Source organism: Prosopis cineraria, unplaced genomic scaffold, assembly GCF_029017545.1.
Source record: "Prosopis cineraria cultivar Desert tree isolate PC_DT_omini unplaced genomic scaffold, ASM2901754v1 PC6, whole genome shotgun sequence".
Classification (NCBI taxonomy): Eukaryota; Viridiplantae; Streptophyta; class Magnoliopsida; order Fabales; family Fabaceae; genus Prosopis; species Prosopis cineraria.
The window spans coordinates 2498021-2508622 of record NW_026555337.1 but is presented as its reverse complement, the minus strand read 5'-3'; the positions used below and the strand labels follow the sequence as shown (position 1 = coordinate 2508622).

Sequence of the window (10602 nt, the reverse complement as noted above, 5' to 3'; positions counted from 1 at the left end):
TTGTGGCAAGCAATGTGTTCTTCTTCCTCTTCTTTCCTTTCATTTTCTAAATTCAGAACATTAACAAGTAAATGCTACGCAATCATTATTTTCTTTTTCATTCTCGTTCGTCACACACACCCACTCTCACTGTGTTACCTTCCTTGCCAAGCAATATCCAACTGGCTACTAAACTCATCCCAAATCCCCCCCTCTTTCTCTCTGTATGCTTTGACGCGCCACCTTTCATCTCATGTATTGCCATAGATCCTAACCACTAACCTTTCTTAATCCTAACTTCAAGATAACCCCTTCTCTAAACCTCCATAAATTCCCCTTCTTCCATTCCTCACTACTCACCCTCACACACATCACTCCAATCTTGACCACCATGATGAAACACTTCTCAATTCTTCTTCTTGCTCTCTGTCTTTCCACAGCCTCAGCGCAGTCGCCTGCGGCGGCTCCGGCTCCTTCTCCTTCATCGCCTCCCACAGACGTCATCAGAATCCTCAACAAGGCCGGGGGATTCACCACTCTGATCCGTCTTCTCAAGACAACCCAAGTGGCTAACCAGATCAACTCGCAGCTTTTGACTTCAAGCGGTGGCATCACACTCTTCGCCCCCACCGACAATGCCTTCTCCAGCCTCAAATCGGGATTCCTCAATTCCCTCAACGACCAGCAGAAGAACGAGCTCATTCAATTCCACATATTGCCCACATTGGTGTCCCTCTCAAACTTCGACACTTTGAGCAACCCCGTGCGGACTCAGGCAGGGGCGGATCCGGATCGTTTGGCCCTCAACGTCACGGGTTCTGGCAGCCAAGTCAACATGACGACCGGAGTTGTCAATGCCACCGTAGGCGGAACCGTGTATACGGATAGCCAGCTGGCGGTGTATCAAGTGGACAAGGTGCTTCTTCCCCGGGATTTCTTTGAGGCCAAGACTCCTGCACCGGCACCGGCTCCAGCGACTGCCAAGACGAAGGCCTCGAAGAAGAAAGCGGCGGAGGGGCCTGCTTCTCCCGCGGATGACTCTGCTGCGATAAGCTTGAAACAGAGGAAAGAGATGTGGGGGCTCATTGCTGGAGTTGCAGTGATAGGGTTTTGGTTGTGATCGGGAAGGGAGGTTGAAGACGAAGAATGAAGCAACGTGCGTGTATGTAATGTGTATGTACTATGTGGTGCATATTGGGTCCGATGTTTTCCTCCTCCTCCTCCTCCTGCTGCTGCATGATTCTTGGGGGTGGGTTCGATTGAATTGAAGGCGACCGGTCAACATTTTGTAGTGTTTTCCAAATAAGTCTTTCTCCCTTTTCTTTTCTTCCGCTTCTACTTTCTTTTGTCCAATTCTTTTATGTGAAATATGAATCAAGTCAGTTTGTCGTGAGTTATATGTGCTTTTTGAAGGCTTTTGACCACTCTCTGTTCATCGGAAGGAAAAAGGGCTTTTAATTTTCTCTTGTTTGTTTTTTGGGTCAATTTGATGTATTCTTGCAATGAAAGGCATGCGGCTAGAAAATAAAAGCAGTTTTAATATTCATATTTGGTTAAACATTAGCTAAGGAAATTGAACCTATAAATTATTTTCATTAATATAATCTCTTCTTTTTTCACATTTTAAGGCCGTTTGGTTAGTTTTTTTTTTTTGGGGGGGGGGAATCACTTTTTTTTAAAAAATCTATTTTGTGAAATTTTATAATGTTTGTTTAAATTTTTGAAATCAAATAGAATAATCATGCTTTTTATTATGGTGAGAATCAATCTTAAATAGCTTTTCAAAAAAATTTGTTAGGTAGATAAGAAAGAATATCATAAAAATGTGGAAATATATAAAAATTATAAAATTTTAAAATAAGTAAATAAGTAAATTATTTTTTATAAATATAAATTCACTAAGATATAATGAAATCTACAAATAATTAAATAATAATTTTTTATTTTTGTAATTAAACATAAAATAATGTTTACTTTTTATAAAATTAACATTTAAACTTATCATGAGTTATAGGCTGCCTTGTCAAAGTAATATTTTGTCTAGAACTTGAGGAAAAACAATATTAAACTACGTACCTCAAATCATATCGTTGAAGTCGGACGATTGCTTTTCAAGTTAATTTTCTGGACGCATTAGAGTCCACGCGAGTTTACATCTTTATTTGCATTGCGTCCAAGCCAGAGCTCGAGTAGATTTGTCAAGTTTTGCAACTTTTTCATTGCCTGAATCAGAAATGCAAATAAATCAGAACCCACACGCCATGCTACGTTTGAAACTATAGCAAGCAAAGTCACGGCCCACTCTTCCACAGGACATTGTGTTTGCATTGCCAGCACACAAGCGGTATCTGTCTCATACGATGCTCTCTGATAGATTTTCTTCTAACAAACCACATTACTATTCAGTGCCAAATCTCTTACTTAGGCCCGGGCTGTTGGTTTGGTGCCCCCAAAAAAAGAAAAGATTATTACCAGGTTGAAGCATGAAAAAGATTATTAGATGAACTTTCATTCATGATGAGGCAAACTATCAAGGGAAATAATAAACGCTTCTAAGTTATGTAACCAATAATTGGCATCCTTTTTAATTCCAACGAGCTGTGCCTATATCTTAACCTCGAGGTTTAATTTCAGAACAATGACGTTCTTTCGGTGTGGTTGTATTCCCAAAAAGATGCGAGTAATTAGGTGTAAGCAATGATTTTAAACTTAAGAGACAAGCTTCTGGCTTAAATTATAGTATAGATGGATTACACGGTCAGTGGAAAATATAAGGCCATAAAGAAATCCTGGCGTAATTCTGAAACGTCTCAATGTTAATCTTACCCATGGAGGAAAGAAATGCTGTCAGGTTTAGTGACATGAAGCATCAACATAATTCAATGTGAAAAGAGTTAGGAATGGCTGAACAAAAGGATGGAATCAAGCACATACATGACAAAGCAGAGTGCTTAAAACAAACACAGAAAACTGGCCCAGTCCAGCAATAATAACAATACCATAAATAAATGATGATTTGCAGTTATTGAAAACAACTGGACCATCCGAATATAAGGCTCCCCAGGCATGTCTAAAATTTGCATTGGGTGATAAACCCCATGATCATCGCGTTGCTAATTATTGAACTGATCACATGGCTCCTCCAAGTGATTGGCGATAATGCTCTCTTCATTAGCAGTAACAGGCTCATTGGAAAGCTCACGTTCACACCCAACTAAGAGAGTCTCTAATTTTCCCTGTATTCTTAAGCAATACAGGAAGTGGCTAGCCAGCTAGGTAGCCGCATCATCTTAATCTGCTTGTGTCAATTTTACCTTCACTGATGCGCCACCTTAAACCTCCCATCGCACCTTCACAAATTGCACCAATCCTTCTATTTCATAGCTAAAACCTTTCACCCACCCTACCCCATCAATTCTTTTCCTCTTTACATATTCACTTTCCTCCACTCTTCCCCACTAGTCCCACTCACTCACTAGCCTCTTGTCATCACCAACATGAAGCGACCTTCCTTCTTCTTCCTCTCATTCCTCCTCTTCTCCTCTTTGCATTCCTCAATCACTTCAGCCCAGTCACGTGCTGCGTCACCTGAACCCCCTGCAAAGCCTTCCCCTGCTTCTCCAGCGCTAGCTCCGGCGAAAACATTACTCCCCACGCTGCCCCAATCACCTTCTTCCGACGCTTCCGATTTTTCTTCCGATGACATCATTAAAATCCTACGAAAAGCGAAATCTTTCAGTTTCCTGATCCGATTACTGAAAACAACCCAGATAATCAACCAGATTAATTCTCAGCTCATCACCACAAAGTCTGGGGGATTGACCATTCTTGCTCCCAATGACGGTGCCTTTTCGCAACTCAAAGCAGGGTTCCTGAATTCTCTGGACGACAACCAGAAGATCGAACTCTTGCAGTCCCACGTGTTCTCCACTTACGTGTCGAGCTCCAACTTTGATTCTCTGACGAACCATGTTCGGACGCTGGCCGAAGACAGCCCCACGAGGTTGCAGTTGAACGTGACAGCTTACGGGAGCAGTGTGAATATTTCGACGGGTGTGGTGAATGCCACGATCACCGGCGTTGTGTATTCCGATAAGCAGCTTGCGATTTATCATGTGGACAAGGTGCTTCTTCCTTTAGACTTCTTTCAGCCAAAGCCACCAGCTCTGGCGCCGGCTTTGGCGAAGGCACCTAAAGCCAGTAAAGATGAATCTTCGGAAGAAGATGGGGTTCAGACAACCAAGCACAACTCCGTTGCCGTCAGTGTTCAAGGAACATCCATGGTTTCCGTTGGAGTTGCTTTAGTTGCGGTAGCGTCGATGTTGTCCTGAAAAATACTCGTGTCCAGAAGCTACCTTTAAATCTAGTTGCTTGATTTTCTTATCTTATGGTATTTATCTCGTGTGATTTCAACAGCAATCGCATAGGATTGATGTGATTTTGTTTGCGGTTTCAAACCGTTGAGAAGAGAAATCAATTTTGTGTTATTGCTTACCGTTAATTTTGTGTCCGCAATAACTGCTGTTAATTTTTCTTTGGCGGCAAATTACTGCCGACTTTAGGACACCAAAATCAAAATGGCATGAGAACTGGATGATAGGTGTAATGTGTAATAGATGGCGGGTGTAACAGCCTTGCTTTATAAAAAAAATGATAATAAAATTCATTAAAATTACATAAATAATAATTTAACCATTCAAAATATTATTTATCCATTCAAAATATTATAATTTTTTATCAATAAATTTTAAATTAAAAAGAACTGGATGATAGGTGTCAATGTGTAATAAATGGTGGCTGTAACAGCCTTGCTTTTAAAAAAAATGATAATAAAATTCATTGAAATTATATAAATAATAATTTAATCATTCAAAATATCATAATTTTTTTATCAATAAATTTTAAATTAAAAAGATCATTTTATTTTTATTGACAATTTCTGATTTTTTATTCCACTCTTGCAATTCTTTTAAAAAAAGTTATGATTTTTTAAATAAAAGTTGTGAAAAGAATTTATTATTTTAAAAATTTGTTTTTAATAATAGAAATCATGCTTGACAAATTATAATTTCTTGTTTAACTCTTACAATTCACATAATAAAAGTCATTCATTAAATAAAAGTTGCGATTGAAATTTATTTTTTAATAACAGAAATTACATTTGATAAGTTTTAATTTTTTGTTCAATTCTTGCTATTTACAGAATAAAAGTTATAATTGAAACTTGTTATTTTTAGTGAGAGTAAAATGATCTTTTTACTATCAAAATTATTGACAAAGAGATTCTTAAAAACTTTATTAAAATTATATCATTTTAAGGGTCTAAATTGTTATTTATGTAATTCAGAAGAATTTTATTTTTATTTTTATTTTTATTTTTATAAACCAAAAATTGTCATATATTAATAACCCAAATTTGTCAATTAGACATAACAGTAAAACAACTAAACCTTTCAAGCCCACGACCATTTTTCATCAGTTAAACAAAAACGAAAGGAGACTTTAATAAAAGAACAAGGGCTATCTCAAAATCAAATAAAATAATTCTTGAAAATAATTTAAAAAGATTCAAAATACCATAATTTATTAAATGCTTCCAAATCAATAAATACACATTCCTAAGTCACAACAATAAACAAAGTGTAAATTGAGCATGTCCTATACCTACAGGACAATTGAGTTATCGCTCAATTCTCTAACTCCTTTTCTTATAACCTTCCAAAACTCTGACCTGAAAATTGTAAGGAGTAACAAAAGAGATCTATTATCTCACTAACAAATGAGAATTATATATATATATATATATATTAATAAATCAATTTAAAATCTCATTTCATAATATGTATGTACATAAATAATATCTTTTGCAAAATAAAGTCACAAATTGGTTCACAAAAGGGAATATTATTTTTACAAGTTAAAAATATATAAAAAATAATTATATAATTGATGATGTCATTCTTGACCCTTCAAAATCAATCAAATAAGCGTTGAATGGTTACAACATTCCCAAAAACATTTTTATATATTTAATAGTGTATAACAGTTTGGCAATATAAAAAGAATAACCATAACTATCTCTTTTTCAAACTAAAACTGTGTATTATGTAATATTCACAAAACCACCAGCAAAGATGCAAATCTACAAAAATTAATAATAATAAATATAATTATTTAATAAGTTTTAATAATTTATTCTATCCAACAAGTAATCCCATTTAATCTCTAAACTATTACCCTCAATTTAAATTAATTTCTATAAATTGTTGTCCATTTTTCATCTTTATAAATTTAATAAAAATTTCTCATATTCAAATTCTCTTTAAAGGACTGAAACCCTAACTCTAAAGTTTATCATACAATTTCTCACATTCATATATTTAGCTCTAATTTTTTATATTCAGCTTGTTTATAAATAAATTTAAATTTTAGAGAAATTTTCTAACATATTAAATCATAAATAAATCATTATTCATTTACCCTAAGTTTATTGAACTATTAAGAACTACTATAAAGTCTTCAAAAGCAATAATTTGGGTAAAACAAATACATATAGACTACTAATCTAAGCCTTTTAGTTCTTTTAACAGTCTATTAATAAGCTAGAAACGCCTAATTAACAAATTTAAAATCTATCTGACTCTAAATTTTTTTCCTTGTCAAATCTCAAAAATATGTAAAAATGAAAAAAAAGGAAAGAGACACAAATCACTTACCTAATTTTCAAAAAATATCATCATAAGAGGATTAGTTTTTTGGAATCTAATAGTACTCAAAAAGCTTACACTCTATCTCTAACTGAAGTTGAGAATAAGAGTTGAACTTAGAGGGCTAATTATTTAAGCTTTTTTTTATAAGAGTTTAAGATTTAAAAATTAGCAACTTTTAGAGAAATCAGACTTCAGAGTTTAACCCTAATAAGTCCTAAAAAAAAGAGCTTGAGCCAGGCAGCCCTTTCAGCCTATCTCTCTTTCTCTCTATCTAAAAAAAAAAAACTTATCTAAACACATCGTATAAACCTTATAGAGAAACCCTAACTTCACTCACCCATTTTCGACTCTCCGTCAGTTGTCAATCTCAGCAAGCTCAAGTTGGTATCTCATTCTTGACCTCACTTGCTCTCATTTAATCTCTCTCAACCTTGTTTCTCACTCAATCCCTCTCAATCTTAGTCTCTTCCTCTACCCTCAAGCTTTATTCAATCTTGATCTCACTTTTATTTTCTCTATCTTCATTAAATTCCAATCTTTTTTGCTTGAAATTTGCATAGTTGGATTCTAAATTTTTGAAGCTTATTTTACTGAAGCTCTAATATTTTTACTCCCATGTAGTCTTAGATCTCACATAGAGTGACTGTGATTGTATTTGTACTTGAGAACAACTAATTTTTTTCCTACTTCATCATCTTGTCATTGTTTAATTTGTTAGGTTGTGGATGGTAATTGATGGATTTGATGATTGAATTTTCAGCTTCAAAAGCCTCCTCCTATTATTCTATAACAAAAGCTTTTTTGAGAATTTTTCCTTGAAAATTAAATTGTAGACTAATCAGTTTAGATTCTTTTTTGTGTGTTTTCTCTTCTTTCTTTAGACTTGACTGTTAGTCTGACTTCCATACTTGCCAATTTTTGAAAATTGGTATTAATACACATTTGGATTTATTTTGAGTTTTAAAATATTTAATTAATTTAAATAATTTTTAATATTAGCTAAACATTACATGATAATTTGGACACTATTTTAAATGTTTTCTTTTAATCTCACTTGATCTTATAAATTTCTTCTTTTTCTGAAAATTATATTTTTAACTCCTTTTTGAGTAATTTTTATTTACTCGACCAATTATATGATAAATTCTAATTATCACAAAATCTTATCTCAAGATCACTTAGATTTGAAAATAAAAGTGGCATGTTACAATGGTGTGCAATTATTATAAGTAGTTTAAAAAATAAAAAATGCGAAGAATAAATAAAAGGGTAAAACAGCCAATTGGCCCCTAAATTATATGTTCAAGAATGTCTAGAATCCTAAACTTATATTTTATACAATGTTTCCTTCAACTTAAAAATATTATAATCAGAAGTTAACTTTAACTATTGTTTGACCAAAAAATAATTGAAAATTGTGAAAAGGACAAACAATTTTGTTGTCTTTTTTAAATTTTTTAGGTTATTGTCTGTAGTTTTTCAATCATTTTTCTATAATTTTTGGATTTTTTTTGTAATTTTTGAGTTTTTTTTATAGTTTTTTTAGGTCTTTTTCTATCAACTAATGGTTAAAATTAGTTTTAGTTAAAAGTAGGGGCAAATTGCACCATTTTTTTAAATCAAGGCCATGAACAAAAAAAACCATGCAAAAATACAGCTTTGGTCATGCCATCATATAAAAGGTTGATACAACTAGTTGATAAGGTATCGAAAATCTGAACTTCCATATTATCGATATAGGCTTGGTGAGTTGGGTAATTAGTGCAATTATTTGCCTATCTAAAGACGTGATTGAAGGTGATTGTCTAATTTCTCATGACAAGTTTTCTAATTTTGTTGATAGTTTCAGTGAGCCAATGATTAACAGAAAACTCATTACAAATGAATGTGAGTGCTTTAATAGATTTAGAGTAGATGTTAACTTTATTGAACTTTTTATTCCAACAAATTGATAAGACCTTTAAGAATACCTATGAGCTCAGCGACTATGCTAGGATGGTATCTAAAGTATTTTGAGAAGTACGTGATCCAATTCCCTTTGTCATCCAGATGAGTCCACCACAGGTAGCCATACCTTAAATGTTTACTGATCCGTTAATGTTAAGTATAACCCATCCTATTTTAGGGGAGCATAATTTTGCTTTTGATCTATCACTTTAAGGAGGCAAACAATTGGGTTTTGATTGAAGGTTTAGAACACGAATAATATCTTAGATGCTTGTAAAAGCAATATATTTGTCTATGGAGCTCTCTTCACAGTATATGTTTTTACATCTTTCTTTCTGAATGTTCCAACATATATGGGCAAAGGATCTTTGCCAGTGGATTTTTCTTGTATTTGAATTCCTCACATTATGCTTTGCATTCTAAAGTATCTATTCCTGTAATGGGAAAAAACAAAAGAAAGTATTACATTTTGTTTGTTTCATTAATTTCATCAAAACCTGTATAGTTTTGCAGCTATCTCTCAAACTATGGATAGATGATTCCAAGATGTTACAACCAAAAGGGCATGTCTTGAGCCAAGGGCTGGTATCATTAGAGCGACTAAACTTAGATTGTAAGTAGTCTCAAGTTGCTTTCTAAAGGAAAGATTTAATTTTCTCATAAGTGGGCAATTTTCAAAGGGAGAATGACAGTCATGTCCCAAAACATTGAATTAATACTAATTAAGTCCCTGGCAACATTTTTTTACAAAATAAATTATAAATATCAATTCAAACAATTACAAATTTTTTATTATAATCTAAAAGTTATATTTGATATTTAAATGCTTATTCATAATTGAAACTTATGGATTTGTAACAATTTAGATTAATATTTTTAACTTATTTTTTAAAAAAATTTGTTAGGAACTTAATTGGTATTAATTCATTATTTTGAGACTTAATTGTCATTTTTTCATTTTTAAATCTTGGACCAAATATTAGAGTTAGTGTTGTCTTTGTAATTCTCAACAGTCTTATAAACAGATTTATTTGTGAAGTTATCATTAGTAGAAAGCCTCTAATAAAGAACATCCTCATCTACAAGAGGATTGGAAGGTTTGACAAGTGTGATAAGGTTGACGGAACATTACATAAAAATAAGTATATGATTTCAGAAACTCATAAATTTATGATTTAGAGACTAATTTACTTTTTTTACCCTAAAGAAAATTAAGATCTTACATTTAAGATCAAAACAAAGTCCATATCTACCAACAAGATAAAGTATATTCATACTTTTGCTTAATTAAATTATATATTTACCACATTATTTATTGTGAAAGTGATAAATTTAGAACATTTAGTATGAAAAAGGGAGAGTGTCTAACATGCTAACCTCTTAACAAGGAAATTAGAACAAACACAGGGAAAAAAAAATTGTTTTTTTTTTGGAGTCCCCATCAATTTGAATCAAGATTTTTGTATTTTGTTATTGAAAAATCAAATCATGAAAATTCTAACTGACCTTGATCAAAGTCCTCATATTATAAAACATTATTGCATTAGTGACCTATTCTCTCTAAGAATCTTAATCAAAGTTGGCCATAATTTTAAAGACTTATTTCTTGATGGAAAAAAAAACTGTGAGAATTATAATCTAAATGGGCAAAACTTATATACTTAATCTTATATACTTAATATACTTATAGCCAATCAAATCATAATATGTGAATTTTAATATATTAGTTTAATTAATAACAAAATTTATTATAGAATAAATAATTCATAAAAATTTTACATGTTTTGATTCAATTAAATACCAACACTTTAAATATATAAAATTAAGCATATAAATTTTCTCCACTTTACCACAACTCTTGGAATAAAACACTTTTTTCTCCACTCCACTTCATAAAATAAAAAATCAATCGGGCTATTAGTGGATCGGGTCAGGCCGAAGTATCGTGGGATTTGAGTAAGGCAAC

General features: G+C 32.7%; 2 protein-coding genes across 2 annotated transcripts; both read left to right on the top strand.

The window, feature by feature from the left end:
* Window positions 1-253: 253 nt before the first annotated feature.
* On the top strand, window positions 254-1525 carry LOC129313204 (fasciclin-like arabinogalactan protein 12; the record flags this gene model as incomplete). The annotated part of the gene is made up of 1 exon (XM_054956170.1): window positions 254-1525. A coding segment is annotated over one exon (846 nt), but the record flags the coding sequence as incomplete, so codon positions are not given.
* Window positions 1526-3460: 1935 nt separating this feature from the next.
* Window positions 3461-4445, top strand: LOC129312312 (fasciclin-like arabinogalactan protein 12). The gene has a single exon (XM_054954852.1). The coding sequence runs from the start codon at window positions 3477-3479 to the stop codon at window positions 4308-4310; it is 834 nt and encodes a 277-aa protein (XP_054810827.1). The 5' UTR covers window positions 3461-3476; the 3' UTR covers window positions 4311-4445.
* The last annotated feature ends 6157 nt before the right edge of the window (window positions 4446-10602 follow it).

Bases quoted from the DNA above. Each gene is read 5' to 3' on its own strand.
- LOC129312312 (XM_054954852.1), top strand. From the start codon at position 3,477: ATGAAGCGACCTTCCTTCTTCTTCCTCTCATTCCTCCTCTTCTCCTCT.